General features: G+C 42.4%; 1 protein-coding gene across 1 annotated transcript in view; it reads right to left on the bottom strand.

Annotated features, from left to right (window-relative positions):
• Nucleotides 1-13,708, bottom strand: part of tnrc18 (trinucleotide repeat containing 18) — a gene marked incomplete at its 3' end in the record, with an annotated part of 70,956 nt that extends 57,248 nt beyond the window's left edge. The window contains exons 1-2 of the mRNA XM_080856919.1: nucleotides 13,587-13,708; nucleotides 11,546-11,877 (exon numbers count right to left, since the gene is read on the bottom strand). Of these exons, the coding sequence (XP_080713045.1) occupies nucleotides 11,546-11,756 (211 nt within the window). The 5' untranslated portion in view covers nucleotides 11,757-11,877; nucleotides 13,587-13,708. The remainder of the gene's footprint in view (nucleotides 1-11,545; nucleotides 11,878-13,586) is intronic.
• Nucleotides 13,709-23,268: the final 9,560 nt, after the last annotated feature.

Here is a 23,268-nt window from a genome sequence, read left to right as displayed (position 1 = left end):
AACATTTGTTAGCTGCCTGTTCAAAGCCTGGCTGCTGTATTTATGCTGGGCGTAGTGTTTTATAAGCCACAAGGCAGTGCTTAAATAATACTGGTGACCTGCAGTCTGTTGCGGGGGCGGCACTGAATTTTTTCTGCACTGGATTGCAATTACGTGACCGCGCTTAATGATGTGCAGGGCCGAACACACCACCAACACACACACATACACACACACAGAGAGCATGCACAGGCGTGCAGTGTATATTTACACTACAGCCCGAGCGTTTCGTCACACATGATATTTCACGGAGCAGCTGTGCTACCACTCTCCCACCCTCAGTCATTTCTACCAGTGAAGATAAGCCCTGTGATTTCATTACAAAACACATAAGCGTCTGCAGAGCAGTACATGGTCAGGAACAGTGACCGTATGTGTGTGTGTGTGTGTGTGTGTGTGTGTGGGGGGGACTACTGATGTTTGGCCATGCTTTTCCTGGCTCGGTACTTTTAGCCCCATATGTGTGTTGGCCTCGCTCTGTTTCTCTTCACTGCCACACACACACACACACACACACACACACACACACACACACACACACACACATTTCCCGCTCACATGGCCAAACACTAGAATGTTCACTGGGCTTGTGCAGAATCATGTGCCCTTCACATGCCACCCCAGTCTGAAGGCCCAGTAACACAGGAGCGATGACAACACAGCGCCGAAACAGAACAAGGCGCTGGCCTGGAAGTGACGGCCTTGACTCCATCAGATGCATGGAGAGAGAGAGAGACTCCGAGCCAGATGGCGGGGAAGGAAAAATAATGTAATTCCTTATGCTTTTGACTGCAAGCTCCACATAAATGGTTCTTCTTTCATTTCGCATGTGAGGGAAATTCACCTGGGAGAGGGGCGGAAGGTGAGATGGTAACATAATCCACCTTTCAAACCTTGTGTGGGCTGTTAAACACACATTTCACACTTTCTCCAATAAGGAGCTATTCACGTTCTGTGTCAAACTTCTTTTTTTTTTTTTTTACCAAGGGGAAACAAAAAGTAACCACAAGTCTAAAATAGCTTTATTTGGTCAGTGTGGAAGTTTTTTAGTTTTTTTTTTAAAAAAATGACTACAATAAAGATAACATGGTTTTGGTTCCATATTTTGGAGCAAGCCCAAGCACGTAGAAACTTAGCATGGAAATGAAAGTGGTTGGGGAGAGAGAGGAAGAAACTCAAATGAAAGTGCTAACACTACTTGGAAAAGGTGCTTTCCCCTGCCAACACACATATCTGGACATCACCCAAAATTACCATCCTAATCGTAAATACCCTGCTGCTCGTCTTCCAAAGCAACCTGCTGCTATAAGAGTGACTGTGGGAGGGCTCCAGTCTACAACAGACATCTTGCCTCTCTCCCACCCTCTATTTCAAACTTAAAAGACCAGTCTAACAGAACACAGGAATAAGAAATCTACTTCTGTACCTTCTGTGAAACTACATAATTACAACATGTTATAGGAGGAAAATGTGAATGCAAAAAAAAAAAAAAAGATAAAAAAAAACGTACTTTACAGTTAAATGTTTTATATGCGTTTCCTGTAATTGCAAAACAACACCTAATTTGGATATTAGCACATGGTTTATTTGTAAACAAAGACTTTTTGTACAGCCAAATGTTTGACTAATAATTCCTTGAAGCAGCGTAAGAAATCTATTAAAAACTGATTAGCACTCCGGGGCATTCACTCTTCCCTTCTCTCTTTAATCGCTGCTCTCGAAAAACACATCAGGCCTGGCCCCCATAGGGGATATACTGAACATAACAAACGCCATTGAAGTTAAACCGCTAATAACAGTACTAGCGTGATCTCCCAGTGCCAGTCTAAACTATCCAACTACCCAAAGGCCTGCAGAATCATCTGGTAGACGTGAACAAGAGTGAGTGCTTACACGCTGAACAAACAGTGACATGCAAGATTTCGCTCCCTGGTAAACCAAACAGGGCACAAGGAATGTCTTACCGCGAGGAGGGCGGGACGGCGGCTCTCTCGCCACAACTGAGGGGGTAAAAATAGTTTGGGCCTCTTCAGCACTCTGGCCGAGGCAGGAGGCCGCGACAGACGCGAGAGCTGGGTTTCATTCCTCATCCTTTGTTGGCTTTTCAGAAACACGGCTTAATCCAGGCCAACACGCCGTACGTGGCCGCTCTCTGTGGCGTGCATGTGTGTGTGTGTGTGAGGGTGTGTGTGTGTGTGAGAGAGAGAGAGGGAGCGTCAGTGTGTGGGTGCTTTACTACAGACCTGACCACATTCAGACCATACCACCACCACCACCACCACCACCACCACCCCACCTATTATTCAGTCATGATTCGCTCTATATGACACAGATGCAAAAGGGCCTCAGGGAGGAAAGAAAAAAATCTGGTGCTATCTAAAAGATCAGGCCTGTGTATATATGATGGAGTGATCTTTATCACAAGCAGTAAATAAACAGGTCCAGAAGGCTAGCAAGGCAGCCAGACACACACACACACACACACACACACACACACACACACTACAAGAAATGCATCACAACACAAAAGCAAGCACATAGGGGTTTTTCACTATTTAAATAATAGAACGGGTGAGGCTGAACTAGGAGGAATATAGTATGTCACGCCCGATAAAAGCAGAGGTTAGTGTTTCAGGACGGTGGGAAGGAACAATCCTCATGAAAAAATAAAATAATCTGCCGTGTGATTCATGCCCCTGAGCAAAAGAGCAAATTCTTACACGGAGGCTTTTCTGAAGTATGTACACACACACACACACACACACACACACACACACACACAGGACTAGACCACAGAGTTGAAATTAAAGCGTATTGACATGGGTGTAGGCCTTCTAGGCCACAGGGCTACACTGCTCAGAAACCTGATCTCATCAGCCTTCAAATCACTAACCGTCAAATTACAATTTAATAAGGCCTTTCCTCCCGCCATCTATGGCAGATGTTAAATGAGGGATTTATCAAAGCAAAGCACCTCATGAACCAGTCACTTCTCGCGCAGCAAGAACATTCTAGAACGCATTGAGCGTTATTTTTTTTTTTTATGGCATCACTTGGATTCCTGAGGATGTAATACGCAGAGGAAAACCGTGATGAAATATACTTTGAACCACGGGAAAGGAGGCCCTCCGATGCACATGAGGAGCTTGGCGCGCCCCCCCCCCCCCCCCCACACACACTCGTCTGTAATAACTGGTAAACCCCAGTCATGCAGTGGAAAAAAAATGGAAAGAGGGAAGAAGAAGAAAAAAATAAAAAAACAACATAGCATTGCACATGCCTTGCAGAGATAGCATCAGAGGCGCTATGAAGCGCATTGACATGAGCATGCCAAACAGCCTAAGCGTTTTATTCCAGACTCTCTCTCTCACACACACACACACACACACACACACACACACACACACACACACACACACAGAGTGCCTATCCCACGGAGGGAGGGAGGGGAGTACGCTCTGCTCCAGGACACTAAACACTTTATGTTTAATTCAGAGGGAAGTCAAGGCTGCAAAAAGGGGAAAGTGTACATTGCGCCCCCCCCCCCCTCCCCCGGCCCCTTATCCCCCCCCCCCCCCCCCCCCACCCGCCCCAACTACTTGTACTCGTCCTCTATATGTGCACGCTTGTTCTCTCACTCACTCTTTATGAGACTCCCTCTGTTTCCGTCACTCCCACCACAGCTGACATCACTACTCATCCACCGCCACCATCCCCCCCAACCCACCCTTTGAGCTCAAGGGCTTCAGCCCCCCCCGTGTGTGTGTGTGTGTGTGTGTGTGTGGAGGGGGGGGATAACACAATGAGAGACATGCTTCATATGGCCGCTGCTTGGCAGCGCACCAAGAGGAGAGAGAGCCACAGGACGAGGAGCTCCGGAGTAGCTAGCAGCAGCACCGTTCGACAATTAATTCAGCTCTCACCACTCTCTCCCCGCCGCTAAATAAACACCAACAAATCATCGTCGTCGAGCCGAGTGGGCTAACCGGCCAAACCTCCCCGCCGCCAGCTCCTCCAGCACCACAATGTTCCCCTTCACCTTGAACAGTGCAGCACAACATGGCAACGCGCGGTACAGAGCGGGGAGAGAATGATACCACCTGGACTGCCGAGGCCGTGTCTGCTTTTACAAGTGATTCCCTCCCCCCCCCCCCCCCCCCACCCAACCCCTACCCCCCCCTCAAATCGCTTCTGGGCCTTATTGGAGAGATGTTGTTCCTCTTCTCTAAGTATAACAAGTTCGGGCAACAAGGCCCTCGCTTGTAGCTGCTGCCTTCAAACGGCCGAATGAATAAATACCAAATTAAAAGGGATTTCTTTTTTTAGGAGGGTGGGGGGGGGGGGGGGGGGGGGGGGACATCAAATGACAGGGCTGTGCCTCAAACGGAGTGCTGCTTTTTTTTAATGTGCGCCCTTAGCTACACTTCAAGCCATTTGGTTCACTCGATCTCTGGGTGATAACAAGCTGAAGACAAGCTGCAAAACCCCATGATCTACGCCATGCACGCTACAGAGGTCCACACTGAATCTGGATGGCTAGGGAAAAATATATATAAAGGCATGCCAATCTGTTCCGAGTGCCCTTGGGTGAGCCCGTCCCCTTGTGCTAGTAGAGGATACACAACCTATGTGAAACACACACACACCAGCAACAACGCTGTATAAATAACCCTGCTCCATGGGCCTGCCTGAAAACAGGGAGCCCACGTGGATGTTGAGGGGGCTGAGAGTAGTGAATGGATTCTGGGGCATTTACCAGAGGGGAGGGGGGAGAGAGGGAGAGGGGGGGTGGGGGAGAGAGAGAGAGAGCCTAAAACATCAATTAGGGGAAGGTTTTTAGGCTTAATGTATATATGTTAATAAATTCAAAATTCAGTTTAAAAAAAACAGAAGAGGAGAGGAAAATGTCAGCAGTCTCCTCCCATCTCTCGGCCAACCAGCAGGGCCCGTGCGTTCCAACCCGCCGTGTGTGTGTGTGTGGAGGGGCGTTCCAACCCGCCCCTAAACCAAAGGCAGACCCGGAACGCCAGACCCTAGCCTGATGCCTGATGCTCAATGTGAACACTGATCAATCACACACACACACACACACACACACACACACACACACACACACTCCCAGGGGCGCCTCACTTCAAAACTCTCCGCATCAAACTACCATTTACATTTTCCCAGGATGCCTTGCACGCTCCACATTTCATTTGCGCTCCCGTTACATGAACACGACGCAGGACCTGGCGAGTGTGTGTGTGTGTGCTGCTGCTGCGTACACTTCATGCCCTAGAGGAGAGGCGTGCTCTTAACTACCGTTCCCTTCCTTGATTTTAAAACGGTGTGGATTCAATTACATAATAGTTAGACATGAAAAAAGCCACAGAGATATTTAAGCCACCCACTCAGACTCGGGCCATGTTGAACAATGGCCTGAAAAGTTCATTAACTGGCAGTTTGAAGAGGGTTTTCGGGCAATTCATTTTTTAAGGATCAGAGAGCCGTGTAATCTTGTAGTAGATTAATGTAGATCGACTGAATCTGAGCGCATAAGCCATGGCTGAGGCACCACCACGTCACACAGTTCAGCATTATTGCTTACCTCGTTCCTAATCACACATACCACTCTCCCTTATGAAACAGCCATCTGACAGCTAATCTATCAATACTGGTCCCCACACAAAACCCAATGTGAAAGGTTGGTGGGTCACAGGCATCACCAATCTATCCACAACCTCGTAGATCTCCTCTTTCTTCGTCTTCTTTCAGTTTCCAACGTGTGTAGGAGTGGAATACAGACACACAAAGGCCCAACTCTGCAATACAAGTCAGGCTACTGAAACAAGCAAGTATAACAGCAGTGTACATCGACACCTCTTTATGTTTGCCTGCTTCTGCTAACAAACAAAACAAGAAGCAAATCACAGAAGTGTGTGGTACTTGCCAAAGCATTTTTGAAAATTCCTATAGTTTGCCAGAAGGGTTTGTTGCGCAAATGCACTGCAAACAGTCACGGATAGAGCCCCACTTCTACAGGAAACACAGGCTGGCTTGAGTGAGAGAGGGTGCCATGCTGCCATTAATGAGTAGGAGTGTAGGAAAAGAATGTTTGTGTTTCCAAATCCAAGAATAACATCCATCTGTCCAGACTGCTTCGCTGAGAGCTTTTCCTCAAAAAATTCAGGACTGAGTGTTTGGTTCCACGCACACATTTTACTTGTTAATAAGCTTAACTTTAAAAAAAAATGTTTAATGCTTTCTGTTAATGGAAAGAAATAGGCACACAGAGGTGTGCTTTTAAAAAGAAAAAGAAAAAAAAAAGACAGAGAGAGAGAGACCATTAAGATTCTGCATCGCTAGCTCCAGTGTATATCCAATTACGGGGATTGCCAAATTAAATAACTGCAGCATTTTTCATGTTTTGGATGCCCGGTGTGGCTCATTCCAATCAAGCATCCTCACACTTAACTGTAAATCTATTTTTCCTTACAAAAACAAATTGCACAATCTTGGTTCGAGTACATTTAGGGGATATTGAGTTGAAACATTGAACCGGTTTCAGCACACAACTTCATTTTACACTAGAGACTAAAAAGGCATTGTGAGCTTGTCTTAACGTTCCTCTGCACTACAGTGGACTTCACATGAAAGACCGTGTAGGCTCAAGGCCCTCTCACACAATCCAGAGGGCTTTTAGCATGTGACTCTGTTAACGTCCTTTATGGCAGAGCCCATTTCCAGCCTGACACAAAACTATGAAAGGGCAATCAAAATTACAGACACGACACGAAAGTTCTCTTATGACAACAATTCAACTTTTTAGGACTGCCGCATTTCCTAATTTCTTTGGTCCGGCTTGGCAAACAAGGCACACGTGTACAGTTTAAAAACCCACTTTCCCTGCAGATGACCTTAGATACTGGGATAAGCCATAGCTGAACTACATCTATTTTTTAAATGAAGCTGGCCTTCAAAAGATAGTAATAAAGGATAAGAGACTATTTGTTTCTGCCGAACGCAGTGATTACACCATATATTTTATAAAATCAACACCACATGTTTTACAGAAAGGGGAATGGCAAAAGGCTGAACAAAGCCTGCTCTCCTTTTCGGTTGGGGGGGGGATGGGTGTGTGTGTGTGTGTGTGTGTGGGGGGTGGGGGGTGGGGTAGATTTGGCTATCTAACAGTTATTATTGGAAAGCCCGTCATGTTTGTGCAGATCTTGGGAAACTGACTCATTCCATAAACACATGATGCGTTTTCGGCTGGCTGGCTTGTGTGCATGGAGACCATTTTAGTTGAATTTAGGTTCATTTGCTACAGACTGGAGCGTGAAGGACAAGCTGCATGTCTCTTCTAATGGAGATTGTGATCAGTTTACTCACTTGTTGGGGGGGGGGGGGGGGGGGGGGGGGCAACCGTGGAGCGTAGTAGCCATTTCATGGAGAATTAATACGGCATACAAGCATACATTTGATCTTGAGGGGAAAGAGGGTGGTATTCTAACTACTTGAGGTTGTTTTAGAGCAGGATAACCCTCAAAAAGTGAAGTCCTAATTGCACCAACAGATGCAGCTACTTGTTTTCTTTGCTCTGACTGCGACCAAGCTGTGGACACGGCACAGTCACAGTACTGTGCAAGCTGTGTATTTCGAAACCTACAGCCTAGCTGTCAAACAAAACAGGATTATGAATGTGTCTCCTCAAGAGTGCATGTAATGGCATGTTAAAATATTCCGAGTCAATTTATCCCTGTAACTGAATGTCACAGATATCCAACTTCCAGTCTTGCACAAACACTGACTTTCCATCTACATCTGTGAGGAGCTATGTGAAGGTCAGATCATTTGTTTTCAGCGATTCCCCACACCTGCTGCTCCCATTTATAAGCTGAATAATGATAACTGAACCCTCACAGGCTGGAAATATTAGGGCAATCAATGCAAGCCCTAAAAATACACCATATGAATGGAAATTCAAACAACACAGATATCTTGCCTTCGCTCAGCATTTATACAGAAGGCTGTCATCTCATCACGTCTGTACATACAAACACACAGTGTACACAAGACTGAAAACCAACACTGAGGGACAAAAAGGACAGGGAGATAACAACCACTCCTCTAAAATTAGCAACTAGTCCAATTCGTTACCCTGCTGGAATCCCTGGTAACTATTCAACGCATTTCTTTCCCACCTCCATGCACCATTCAGAAACACTGTACTTTTCTCACACATCACCTGATCAGAGCAAGTAACATATCAGAGGCCTTTTCCAAACCCCCTGGATATAATAAGGGCCCTTTATCATCGCCTTACATAGAAATCAGAGGGATACATCAAAGCTGCATTGCATCATACTCCTGCTAAGTTAATCATCTAGCTAGTAATGGGTGTGGGGGCAGATATACTGCATTAAGGCCCATGCCATTTGTCCTCCTGGTAAGTGAAGTGACTAATCATTAAAAATATCAATCAATAATGTCCGGCTAAATCCTCAAGGTAGTCAAGCGCTTGCTTTCGCAAGAGCCCCTTTAACACAAAAAGAGAAACTGACTAATGTGCACTGCACGCCTGACATCGTTTGTGTTCCCGCTGTCTGTGTTCTGTGGGGATTTTAGGAGACACTTGACAAGAAAGATTGTGAAAAAGATGTTCCATACCCCTGCTTTTCCACTGCCTGAGTATACTGGATGTGGAAGCTTTTTTTTAAGTAAAGTCTTTGAGATGATTTTGGGTTTGCTGTGATTTCCACCTCTTGGGAGGGATAAAATTGCCGTTTTTTTAGCCGTACATGGTTTTTACAATGGGTTAGTGTAGCTCTCCGTTCTGTCTGCATCAGCACAAACCAGTCAGAAAATGTCTGGCAAGGATAAGGATGAAAGGAATGAAAATTGTACACAAACAAAAACTGAAGTTCCTCTACAAAATGCACCTTTGAACAAACTAATTACATACTTTTTGTCCAGAGAGTGGAATGTGGAGAGTGATTTCAGGTTTCTGAAATAATTTTACCATCCTGGGCACTCAAGCCAACCAAAAACATGGAGGATCTTTCCTTTTACTGTTTTTTCCTGAGGTGTGTAGTAGGTTTAAGGCATAGTCAGAGACAGTGAGCTTAGATTTCATCATTGAACATATCTACAGTAATGTAAACTAAACCCGGTGAACATATACCGCAGCATAATTGGCAGTCACACAGCAATTAAAGTAAGTGGCACTAAGAATGCCTTTTATTGAGACGTTAAGAAATATGTACAGATCATAAGACCCATTATAAGAATGTACCTCCTCTTCCGTGACTTAATTAAATTAAAAGTCAAACGTCGGCTCTAGCTGCGCTTTCAAGGGCACAAGAAATCCACAGAGGGGAGCAGACTGCATATGCCTCTTTGCTTTGCATCAAGGCAACAGTGCATCTTTGCAATGTCGAAGGGATTGCCCTAGAAAGCCCTGAGTACCAATTCAGGCATATTTATGCTACAGAGGCAAGAGCACTCTGAGCTCTCTGGTCATTGCTGTCGTCAGGCCCATTTTGACATGAGCTAGCTCACCTGCGCAGGGGCCAATCTGTCCTCGCTGATGGTACAGACCAGCGCACCACAGGGGACATATGGTGACGGAAACAGAGCGTAAAGGCCAGCACCGCATCGCAGATTAACATGGTTTCAACGATAAGAATTTCTCTCTATTAACAGAGGTTACACAAGAGTAGAGGAATCTCTTCGTACAAAACGGACTGTGGTTTGTTGTTATTACACATCATGTCCAATCAAAATCAGCTGGTTCTATCTTTTCCAATTTTATATTTCTCATTACAGATGGCTTAGAGGGACACCAGGTGTTATTAAGATTCACATGACAGTATTGATTATTCTCGCCACACTGTCAGATGAAGGGTGAATAAAAATGTTTTGTGACCACAATTTAATTAGTAGAAGCATCAGCGCTCTGGGTGTTGCCATCAACTATAGAAAAGAAAACATTCTATCGTTACAATGCTCTCCTCTGTTGATTTATTTAACAATGTAAATCTCGTTCTAAGCCCAACCAGGTAAATGCATTGAAAACCTTTCGGATTGCTGTACCCTATTCACCCAAAATGATGACGAGTGACCCCAGAAGCACCAGCGCAGCTCAGCTCACATCTGCACATCCCATTTGTACATAGCAACAGACTGTCTAACATGATGTTGCACAAGAATCTATTTTCAGTTTGTGGGTTTTGTCCCTTCAATAAGCTTATCGTCTTTACCCCCACTGTGAATATTTTAATCTGCTTTTAAATGCATTTCACGGAGTAATACCTCGCCAGTCACAACTAAACAATTCAATGGCAGCAGACAGCTGTGCATTCATTTCCTTAATAACAATAACCTGTCAGCAAACACAGCCATTCTATGCACAGAGTAAACCTCAGTTATTAACAATATAGCAGGCCTGTATTTTATTTATAACGTTTTCATGTTAAAATACACTTATACTTGAGTTTGCAAGGCAGGAGTGCTCTATTCAAGTGTTTATTATTAAGACATTTTGCAACATGGATTTTAATTTTTAGGGTATCTAAAAAAATGTTTCCAAAATCAACCTTAGACAAACTGACCTAGCAACTTTGTGAGGGTGCGTTCATCGACTTGGTAGGCCTATGCTAACATTTAAATTGAAGTTCGATAAGTAGCATTTCAACAGAATTACATTACAGTGCAAATCTGACTCCATGCTGCTACCGACAATAATACTTGCGTTCTATAAACTAATATGCAGGCCCACTTCATACGGTCGCTAAATAACCTTGTTCTCCCTCTGAAGTCGATTTATTATACCTCATCCTCCTTGTTAACAACTATGTGCAATAACGGAGTGGTGTAGACTACCGTGATCTGAGCAAAAATGTAAATAAAAGGGAAAGCCTTGGTCACATTTTATCGCCATGAAATTGTATAGAACAAACATGGGCAAAATGCTTAGTGTCCACTGTAAAAGAAGCTTGCGTCTTTTTGGATGGCATTTACATAGCTTAGCCTACTAGTCATTTTTTTTAATGTTTTTTATTACGACAGAACTTACCAACAAATAGGGCTACTTAAATTAAGCCAAATGTAAAGGAAAGCCCAACATTACTTCCTCAGGCCCTCTGTAGAAAGCCAGTAACGTTACACTTAACTACAGAAAACGGGGTAGTTGCTAATTCGTTGAAACAGAGCGAATATGCAATTTAATTGTAGGCATGAATAGATTAGCTAACACATTTTGCCTTTTGCGGTCACACCCGTATTGTCCTATAGCCTAGATTTATTTTCAAACTGCAAATCTGTAAATGTTTTACGCTTAAATCTAGTTCAGAAAAAAACGTTCTGCTCGCAGCGCGTCCGGCCAGAGAACTCTGCCTAGCCAACATTACAATTTAGGTTCCCTTGTAATACAAAGTTTATGCTACGGAAATTCAGATATAAACTATGCCTTTAAAATACAAATATAAATGTCCATTGTTAAAGTAACCAATATACTCACTGTGATGAGAATGTCGGTTAATGGCAGAAGATAAGAATTTTCCAGAGTGAATTGGCGCCGGGTGCCCCGCGCCCAAGTGACCGGGGGACGGGGGTATTCTCCCGGCTGCAGCGGCTGCTCCAAGACGGTGCTGCTCCATTGCCAATCCCGACAGCAAAGGAGGGGGGACGTGAACAGATCTGGGGGGTCCGAAATCACGGCCATCCATCATCCACAATGGGTAAACTTGATAAAAGAAATTGTTCGATCGGAAATTCCGAATAAGCCAGTCCTGGCTATACTGTCCTTAGGTTTCCAGGCATATCCGAGTGCTTATCCGTCATTCTGCCGACCTAAAAAAAGCATAAGGGGAGATTCAGCTCGACACATCAGAATTAACAGCGTTTTATTGTATTTAAAGGGAAATCCGATTTCGACGTTAAGATGCGGCCCGTGTGGAAGAATGACGCAGTTTTATATTAAAATGTAGCATAACTATCTCAAATCGCCCAAGTGTTTACATAGCCCACCCAAACGTCGTATTTTTGAAGTAGCTTTTAAAAACAGACCTGCAGATGCATGTTGTAGAAACAGTCTACAACACAGGCGAATACTTGACTTGCCGTTTTTGTGAAGATTTGCTAACGAGAGGAAGTCGTAAGTTGCCGTTCTTGTGCTACGCTCTGCCCACAATATAAATAGTATCCTCCGTTTGCGGCTATGTTAGAACTTCAACTGGTTCGTCCAAATGGTGCACACCCAAGTGGGAGGCTTTACTGAGAAATATATCTGTCTTAAACGGACAAATGTGTTTTCAATTTAGGTTGTAGCCTACGAGTAATGCACTTAAAAACACGATTACTTCGTAGTTAACGTCGTAATCCAAAGATGCGTCCGATCAAACGACGTCTATCCTACTAGGCTTCGTGGTTTTAAAGGAAAATTAACGTAGCCTATATTGGCACAGCTTTTCGTTGTTTAGAAGACATCTGTGTTCAATTTGTTGACACATCCAAATGCTTGAGCTCGGCTGCACTGCAATTGAAAATAAAGTGATCAATAGTCTACATCTGATTGAAGCAAAGCAATAAAATGGGTTGATGCTGGCCAAACGCATTTTCGTACTGATATGTAGACATCAGTTTAAACACATAATACAAAGCAATGTGTGGGAGCGTAAAGGTGGTCACCACGAAGCGCACAAAACATAACTTTACAAGTGTGGTTGTGCAGCTACCTTGGTCTTCTCGAAAGAGTTGACGATTCTACTATTAGGGTAGGCAGATAGCCTACAGCAGTCACGGTACAGAGATCGACAACTTGCTTTGTTTTTTTCTCCCAACAAAAGTAAACTGGTCACAAGAATAATGCATTAAAGCAACAACAGGCCTAAGTAGGCTAAACTAAGTATTTTAACGATTATCTGCAGTCTTTAATCGGACATGAGTAAATATTGGTAACGTTAAGCGTATGTGCTACACGACACCGTTGTTGTTGGGGAATGGATTCCGTTCTCCTTATGCTACCTATGTGTTATTTTTGAAAAAGCAACTAAAATTACTCAAGCAAAGAGGAAAACAGATGCCGCTCAAATGCTCCTGTGTTTTCACCGATTCAACAAAGCATGTTTTCATCGCCTTCCTTACATACCATGGTCAGCCCTACACGAGTTCTCATGGCCCTAGTTTAATTAGGCTATGTGAGTAAAAGCGAATTTATCATGAGCAAGATTAAAGTTTGTAAAGCCAGTGGTCACGTATATAAGCTACTTTAGGTGTGGAACTGGAGTCGTCGGCCACGTTTCAACATTATCCTACTCGGATTGTTTCGAACAAGAGTTGGTAAACTTTTCCCTAGCCTATAGCCTATTTATGTGAAAGTGTATCTATGCATAACACTAAAGGAAAAAAGACGGCAACTGAATGGGTTTCCGAATAAAATGTAGCCGACTCGAACAATTACGCGCCTTTTCAGAATTTGTAAATGACACTACCGTTTGTTCTTATCAAACACCTTTAGCTAACCGGGGTTTAATCGCAAACATTCTGCAACGACTTCTTACTTGAAATGGCGAATCTTAAAGTTAATAATCCAAGTCCTCCAAAAGATCCAACCGTTTGAAGGAAGATTGCGCTAACTCCATTCAGAAACTATCCAAAGGTGCTCTACGGGACGACATTTGGGGAGGAAGGCCCCTTACAACAACCTGCGTAGGTCTCGATGAACTCTTCAGCAATGAAACAATCATTGTTTTACAAGACCCGCCTACAATAGACCAAAACCTGACAAATTCTACAGAGACGTCTGCTATAGGCGGATGGAAGTGTCCGTCATGCCGATGTAAACAGCTGGCTTCTCGCCAGCTCTATAAAACCAATTATGGACCAAGGAGGTTGGACTGTTTCAAGTCCCCCCTGACTTCAAGGCTGAATGATCAAAACAAGCAGTGAGACTTTTTTGAGGGCAGTTTCAAGGCTGCTCAAGCTTCGTAGATTTTAAATGGGCGAAAACGGACTTCGTTAGGGACACAGTAATGTCCTGCCAATTTTAAAGCTAAATTAAGGGGCTTACTTAAGGCTATTCGAGCATAACAGTCTGATGCCGCGGGATCTTGCCTTAACTTTGATTCATTAAACAAGTCGGCATGTAGCCTAGTCTAGCTATCCGTGCGCTCTCGTCCTTGTATTTCACATCGTTTCAGCAAGATAATGTGCAGACTACATGCACTCGCCTTAACCAGCTGTTAAACTCTGAGAGAATCGCCTGTTATTTACTAACGTCTTGGATCATGGAGGCTGTTCAACACAGTGAAGCTTCGGGTTACCATGCATTGTCTACTTTTGAACATCGGACTATTCACTTTCGGTTATCGAGACGAAGCGAGTGAATTATCAATAGATGACTCTGGCAAGTCATTATCGTAAATAATTTATATAAGTGGCGATGGACTACTTTTTGGAGAAGAGGCATTTCACATAGGCTAATGATTTATGGTTTGGTCGTAGCTGTTTTAGTCAAGTCATTTTGTAACTACGTGGTCATTAAATAGGCAACCCTTCATGTTGGTAGTCTAAGGTAGCCTACTAGTTTGATGTTGTCTTGTAGAAATATGTCGGTTTTAGGCTTTTATTTCCTTCGAAATTGCATAGCATTAAGTTCATAGTAGCCTTCGTGGGTGCAATGCCGTTCTGAAATGTTTGACGTCCTACTTCACCGCGGATATAACACTCTCAAGATTAAAAACTGAACTAGACGTGTAGGTGTATTACTTTTCAACTCGTAAGTGGGATTTCAATGTTTCCTATGTTGCAAACATGTTGGTTAGAGAAGATCTTGAGCGGTTTCAAAATACCCTCGTCCAGAGCCAAAGAAACATAATATGGCTCAGTCTGCCCTCGTCGTACCCGATAAAGCGGTTTCAAGGCATCCCTTTGAAGGAATCGGAGGGAGAGGGACTGAATTAGCAGTGAGACGAGCGAAAGGCAATATTTGAGTATCCTTGTTCAACGTAGCTTTTTCTAGATTTTACGGAGACTGGGTAGGTTGCAATTGACATCGTCTTGGAAAAACGTCAACGCTGGGTTGCTTCTATTTTTGAGAATCAGTTGGGACAATAGCGAAGATTCACCGCGGGAATTCGGTGTTCAGGCGAGCAGTAAGATGGTAATCGTTCATGGTTACCAGTGCAGTGGTAGACAGTGTCCAGTGGACCAGCATTGAATGACAGCCTCCTCAGACTCCTTTGTTTACGTTGCCTTTGTTTCGTCTGAAAGCTTTGGACAGATTTATAAATGCACTATCAGTTTATGGTCCTCTCACTGAGACGTTTCGACGTGTTTTGTCTTCTCCCGTCCAATCAAGAGGAATACCGTAGCGTTTTCCTTGTAATGGATTTTATTTTTTTTAAGCATTATGTCGACAGGCATGCCATTTCCTGACCGTTGTCTTTTAGAGGTGGGTTTGTGTAATATGCTTTAAATATTAAATTCACTAATGGACACCTTAGTACAGGCCTACTGTTTTATGTTGCAAATGCTGTTTTGTGTCTGTGATTTCTGTGCTTGTAATAAATATGCGGTTGCTTAATGGCCTATAGATCAGTTTGTAACGTTTGTGAGTCACTGTTAATCTAAATGCATTTAATATTCCTCAAATCGGCATTTACATTAATTTAACCTACGGTGAAACCAAATTATTTAGGTCATGCATTTACCTTTTCACTACGTAAAGTGTTTCGATTCAACATTTAGTTTTACACTTTTTAGTCTTGCTTTTAATGTATGCTTAATAATTTGGGCTCCGGTCTCCTTGTGAGGCCTGTAAACTCAGTATGTTTTTATTAAGCAAAATGCTGATCTAATTAGATTATTATTATTTATTTATTTTTAAGGATGTGTTTAGAAATGTGTTTTGTTTTTTTCAGATAACCCAGAAACTCAATTATTGTCGACCACCTGATATCGAAGGGTAGGCCTAGGCTATAGACTTATGTCTGACACTGGCTTATCAATAAACTAGGCCAGTCTGTAAATGTAGCATTAAAGCACGGCGATGCAGCCGATAAGGGCACCAAGGCTTCACAAAAAGGCTTGTCTGGTTTTTAACTGTTCATTCACGTAGGCTATGCAGCAGATTATGAGAAACTCAATGTCCGATGGGGCCTTAGTTTTTAAAGTTTTTAAAAACAATCAACATTAGCCTACTGACTTTTGCGAGAAGTTTGTAAAGGTCGTGCTGTTCTCTCGTCGTTGGTTTCAATCTGGTGCAATTACAATTTAATGGATTATATGGACACATGGTATTATGTTCTATTTAGGATTTGATTTCGCCGACCATTGCGCTTGGAGCTTTCGTGTTTACAGGGTGGCCTGAACCTATGCCACTGTATTCTGTTATCTCTAGGCATATATCCACACACTGAAAGTCCCCACTCCTAAATTTCCTTCGTGATCAATAAAGTGATTTCTAAGACTTAGGAAACCTCGATTAATTTCAATCCTCTTGTTTTTTTGGTGCATATCCGTGACCATGAACTGCGCCTTGACCAACTGAACTATGGCACTGACAATATTTTATGGTCGACCACTTTAGTCGATAAAACCTGCGCTAAAAGACACTCTCAATTGAGAGGCAGTTGGTGTATGTTTTGTGTCGCAGTTATTTCAACATTCCAACAGAACGTCTACACTGGTCACTTTAAACACAGCGCTAGTTGAGAACACATTTAGGCTAAGTAATCGACTGGCTTTGTCAGGGGCCTACAGTAGTAGTCCATCATAACCAGAACACCAGCAGGCTGCATTGTGTGCACCGTGCGCAATGGTAACATGTGGTTTCGGATTAACTTCTAATAAAACTGCAGAGAAAAATATTCGATATCTTCTCAACACGCTAATTTATGAATCTGTAAGTGCCATTATAGTTCTAATCAATCAACACCCGTCGACAAGTGCCATGAAGGTCTTAAAGAGATTCGCGAGGAGGGGGTCGGGCGGTGTCATTACCTCAATTGTTTTTAGCCATGGCATCTCTTTCTAAACATCTACGAAACCTACACCTAAAGTTAAGTGCTACCTATTTACCTCCAATCATATCTTAGTTGCGACCTGTAAATGTTCACTCTCTATGTTCTAAGGGTTTCATTTTGATTAATTAGATTGTTTTTCCTTTTCAATTAGCTCAATGCCGTCTCTGATTTCACTGTGCTTGAAATAATTTATAATGAACTCCTGTGCATAGCCTTCACTAACATTAGGTCGTCTCAGTTTTACAGACATGTGGACAATAACTTTATTTTCTAGTAGGCCTACTGTGCATTGATTCTGACAGCTGTAAAACTGGCAAAGTGGCTCTTAAAGGCAAAGCCCACCATAAATTGATGAAACAACTGTTTCAATGGGTTAATGCTGGTATAAGGATAGAAAACAATATATAAATAGCTGTCAGCAAATTTAAGGCAATGCGTCAGGAGTTTTTTAGCATCTGAAACACACATCAGTCGAGGAAAAGTTACTATAAGATGCATTACTAAATATCTTTGTGTACTTGTGACTGTTTCCATGAAGCATATTATTGCCTTGGTCATGACTATATAATGGAGACGCATCAGTCGATATTTAGAAAAATATTCAAAGAGCGTCTTGATTGTGTTCTATTTAAACCTACCAGTCGTTGAAATAATGATAGGCTTTATGAAGGTGTTCCTCGATATACACTGTCAATTAGACTAATTTGATCTGGTTTCGGCTTTCATAAACCGTAACAGGAGAGGATTGTTTAACAGTTGTGGGAGAGTAACTAGTTTAAGGACAGTGTCTACAATAGGTGCTGGTAATGTTTTATCTGTGAAGTAAACTGTACGCGCAAATACATTATTTAGTCCAACTGTGTTGGCCGACTACATCCGGCGTCTAATTACCAAAACCCAAATATCTGTTACAGCTAGGCTTTCTATGTAGGGTGTGAAAAGAGGCGGATCTGTAGCGAAGGTGGCTACAACGTAACAGCAGATAATAGATGTGTGGTATTCGTCGCCCCTCTCAAACATGGTCAGCTGCTCACGCTGCGCAGTCTGTCTTTTTCTAGCTACCACACACCCTTCAAAAGTGGCACATGTCTAGGCCTTACATACGGTTCAGATCGCACTGCACATGGTAGAGATGTGTCGACTGATGTTAGCTGTAGGCTAGGTGTTTACGTCTGACCACAGAAAGTACTTTTTGATAATATCAGGTCTGCTGAAATAATTAAACCAGTAGCGTTATAGAAAGTAATGATGAATTTATGTCCACTACGTTATCTTAAAATTACGTATGTCTGCTTTTATACTGTTTACATTCGAATGGTCATACCTCAGCCATTTGCAAACCTTTTTTGTAGAGCTACTATCCGTTTGCAGGATATACCTGTATGGGCCAAAAAGAAATGAAACTTTAATCGAATCAATTAAGTAATGCCAAACGTGGGTAAACAGCATTTTCATTCACAATTAAATCTGGTTAATATGTGACCATGACAATCATTGCATGGCTTGGAGTTTCATGGCTTCTTCTCAAGCCATACCACCTGTTTGATATGCACAGTTGTGGTCCACTGAATACTACATATTTGTGGTAAAATATCCACCTGAAAATTGCTCTGGCTTTCCCCCTTTTTTAACAAAATCTCACAAGATGTAAACTTGAGAGAAAAGAAGCCGATTTTTACATCAGTCTGTTTACTTTAAGCTTATGATTTATTTTAAAGACAACAGAACTGCTGACTAAGTCTGGGTTCTCTCTGTTATTTGCAGTCTGACTCATGTATTAACACTTGCTAATATATAAAAATGCCAATACAGTTACATTTAAAAAATAAGTCAGTATAGAGATGGTCAGAGTTTAAAAGTGAACGATTACATCATCTAAGCTTGTGTGTAACAACTGAAGAGATTGCTTGCATACAGGTCAATCAATCGTATCCTTTTGTATTTTGAGACAATTTTCATGTTTTATTCTGTCTTGCATGTAATGCATAATCATCTTAAGCAACACAATATATATTTAGTATCCCTTTCCAAATCCAGATTTACATGAAGTTCAGCATAACCAGGTTTGAAGTTTTACATTAGCTTTGTGTGATTCAGGATGTTAATAATAATCTTAAGCAACATAATATATATATATATATATATATATATATATATATATATATTATATAATATCTAGATTCACATGAAGTTACATCAAAACCAAGTTTGAAGTTTTTAGCATTGTGTGATTCAGGATGTTTTAAACCGAAATGTGGTTGTCATGCCAACAGCATTTCCAATTGCTCTCCCTTGAGGCAGAGATGTGCGTTCGGAGATCAAGGTGCAAGCCTCCCACATACTGCTGAATTGTTGAATGCACTGCGGGCCTACGCTTCAACAACCAAACTCTAATATCCCTCTGTGTGTTGCTTACCAGTCAGGTTTGCAGACAGAAACAGCCCCACTTTAACAGCTCGACACATCTCATCATCCATCAATTTCACTCCTGAATGCCCAGTAGGGCCATAGGCCAAAGTGCTGAGTGCCATCGAGGGCTTCAAACCCCAGAGACCTTCGGATTGAGCAATAGCAGACACAACATGCAACTGAGATGGTGAACCATGAGTCTGCCTATTTTACAGACCCCTTTCACCAGGGCAATTAAAGGAGCATTCCGGATCAATTGCTAATCACTTACGATATGCTAGCGGCTAAAACTAACGAAATCTCTTGAAATGTGCTGACTTTGACATTATGAAAAACAAGTTAGTCAACAACTGTCCTAACACAGTCAAACATCAAGCAAGTGCAACACAAGACAAAGCAAGATGGCAAATAAGCGACTTACTAGTTCGGCAGACAGTAAAAAGCCGGGCGGCTTCAGGCAATCCTACATTTAGCAGTTATATGCCTATTGACCCTGGTATGGCAATGGCACGGTGGCGATTCTCCATATTAAAAGTCATTGTAGCACCCACATTTTTTTCAAGCTGTTATTTTATGGTAAAACTGCTTATCCTAACCCTAATCCTAAATACAATTGTTGCATAATGTTTCTTTAAGTAGTCACATAGATTCCAAATGCAACCAGAGTAGAAGGGAATATATCTACAGTACTCTCTCTCTCTCTCCTCAATACTGACGAAGCCCACAGTTCACAGTTCACATAAGCAACACCCGTATTTCTAAAAGCCCACTGGAGACTCCCATGGAGTTTAATATAACATGCTAACAACAGGAAGGAAAAATCAAACACATACCACATGATAAAAAAAGTTTCCCATCCAACAAAATTTAGCCAGCAAACTGATTTATTTCGAATCCCTTCAATTACGATGATGAATGACACAAGCATAGGCTTGTCTTGCTCTTCCACCACCAAACCAGGCAGTTCAGAGTGACTCAGAGGAGAATGTTCCAGAAGAGCAGGCCGCAGCTGACACAGATAATCCAACGTGTCGAAACTAAGACAGAGAACACTTGCCCTCAGTCTTCACTAGGCCAGTGATCAGTCTGTGAAATGGCAACCTGCTTGGGCATTCCTGTACAGATGTCTTTGGCAGGAGAACATTTAACTGATCTAAGGGGTCTTGTCCTCAGACACCCTAATCCGGGGTAGAAATTGGTTGGAAATGTTCCATTTAAAAATTTAGTGTTTGTTGGGTTGAACATGAGAGGCATTTTACACTAAAGCTACATTTTATGTATCCCCCTGTCAGATGTCCCTGGGAAGTGAAACTTGATATGCAATAGGCGTATAGGGACAGTGTCTCCAACTGATAGGAAGTGAATTACCACACTGTTTGTACAGCAGCAAACAACAACATGTTGTAACTAAGTAATAAGGCTTGCAGGCTCGTGGGAGTTTCGAAACCAACTACAATAATGGCATAATTGTTTGAAAGATGATTACATCTTTGCCATCTGTGATAATAATGAAAGTTTAGAAGGTCACACATTGAAGAATTGAACAATCAGCCCTCAAGACCACCGCCCCTGTTAAATGCTACAACGTTTGGTTAGAAATGTATCTGTTGGAAGCCAAGTTGCTCTGCTGGCTGTGGCACTTTGCTGTGTGTTTTTTTTTCTCCAATTCCAACAGAAGGCAGGAAGGAAGAATTGTGATGCAATGGATTTCTGAGAAAATATAGATATGCTTGTGGTAGAGGATGTTACAATCAGGGGGTGGGGACGGCGCTCCGGAGTCTGAGAAAACCGCACTCACGCACGCAGGCAGGCAGGGGGAACCAGGTCTTTCACATGTCGCTCGGTCAGTCAAGGGTTTCCAGATCGTATCTCTCTCTCTGAGAACGGTCTCGGCTCACATCTGGCTCAGATCTGGCACAGATCTACACCAGATCAAGGCCAGGCCCTTTCAGAGACACCTGCAGGCTGTCTTCGCTGCAGGCCCAGCTGTGACCCACTGGAGTTTGGCATTATTAGGAGCTCCATAATGCAGCCCTTGTAGCAGTGTAGCTACAATATGCCCTGTTTTAAAAAGTGATTACACCTGCTGTTCCAGGTTACTACTCTTTCCTATAACTGGAGAATGTGCACAGTGCAGTGTGCTTGTGTGACTGCAGGACATCCATGGAGTGTTTTTATTCACTGATAGTAACAACAGCCTGTGAAATCTGCTGTGGTGCCATTTTCCTACAATGATACAGATTTGAGATTAACAAGGACAGGAAACATTAACAGTGGAGCGGAAGGCTAAAACTGGTCATGATGATATATTTTGTTGTTGTTTGCATGCATTCATGTATGGGTTTGAGATCTGGATTGAGATGGGGAAAATGGAGAAGTGTGAACCCGGAGAAAAACAGCACACCCTGCTGGAGGGAGGCTCAACCTCAACCTCAAAGTTGAGGACAGACTGAATGCTGCTGTATTAACATCAACCTGGGCAGTTTTATGCAAGAAAATTCCAGTACAACAATACAAAGTCCTTTGCAAAAGTTGTGACAGCCATACATATAACACAAGGCATGCAGCAGCAGGGAGATTTAGTGTACCAAAAACAAACACTAATGCATTTCAACGTACAGTTGAATATAGATCAATAATAGCATGGAACAAGTTGCCAATCAGCTTAACTAAATTAAATAATAAATCAGCTTTTAAAAAACATGTGAAAAAGCATCTAGGTCTATCATACATCAAATGAACATGGCATTAGACAAAGCAAAGATGGAAAAGGTCTAGAACATTTTCGGATGCGTAATAAGTTTTTTTTTTTTAATGAATTCTTGTAAATGTATATTGTAATAGTTTTTTGTATGTATTGTCTTTTATATATGTATATATATATATATATCATGTATACTTTTTTTACTGTTGGACCTCAGGAAGAATAGCTGGGTCTGTGCCCCAGCTAATGGGGATCCTAATAAACTAAACTAAACCCATAACTCGTTTTTTTTAATGATCTCATTAGATCAATGATCTTGATTTTGCTTTGTTTTTCACTTCACGGTTTTGTTACCCTGCCTCTCTTTACCTTTTTCTTGTGTACCTTGATGCCGTGGTTTTCCGGCCCAATGCTTCAAATTTAAGGTCTCAAGTTCACACAACTCATTTGTGCACAGTGTTCAGTGAAGTGGCACGTGTATGCAAACAGTGCAAACTGACACAAACTGAAAGAAGAAAACCACAATGAGCCAGAAATAATCAAAAAGAACTTGCAGGTGTGAGTGTTAAGGATGTGTTAAGGGGTGCATAGGATGTAAGGATGTGTACTCCGATGTGCTTCAAGAAGCTCACTGATGTGTATCCATTTCTTACCTTCCAACTTTCTGTAATCTATCAAGTTGTGGAATACATGTTCACTACAACATTTGTAAGAGAGCCTTCTCAAGAACAAAAGGAAGTCAAAACTACTTTGATTAACTTTTCTGGGACAACTGTGTGTAACAACGTAAATAACAAATGGGGAAACAATATAAATATTTATGTTGATTTACAGGGGGGTGGGGCGTATTTCTGCATTCAGTGACAAGAATGCACATGGGTCACGTAGAGCAGATAAGTTTCTATTTAATGGAGAACTTTTTTACTTAATCCTTTCCATCCTATACCTGCTATTGTAATCACAACAGTGCTTTACACCATCCCCCTAGGCCAAATAGAATCGATATAACCGTATCTCTCCCTGACAGCTATTCCTGTCAAAAATACCTCTGTACTGTATATCTAAGCCCAGATCACATGCCTGGAGAGCTCCTTTTGAAGTAGA

This window comes from Sprattus sprattus (assembly GCF_963457725.1).
Source record: "Sprattus sprattus genome assembly, chromosome: 18".
In the NCBI taxonomy this organism is placed as follows: Eukaryota; Metazoa; Chordata; class Actinopteri; order Clupeiformes; family Clupeidae; genus Sprattus; species Sprattus sprattus.
The sequence above is the reverse complement of the archived record's forward strand: the minus strand, read 5'-3'. Positions and strand labels throughout refer to the sequence as shown.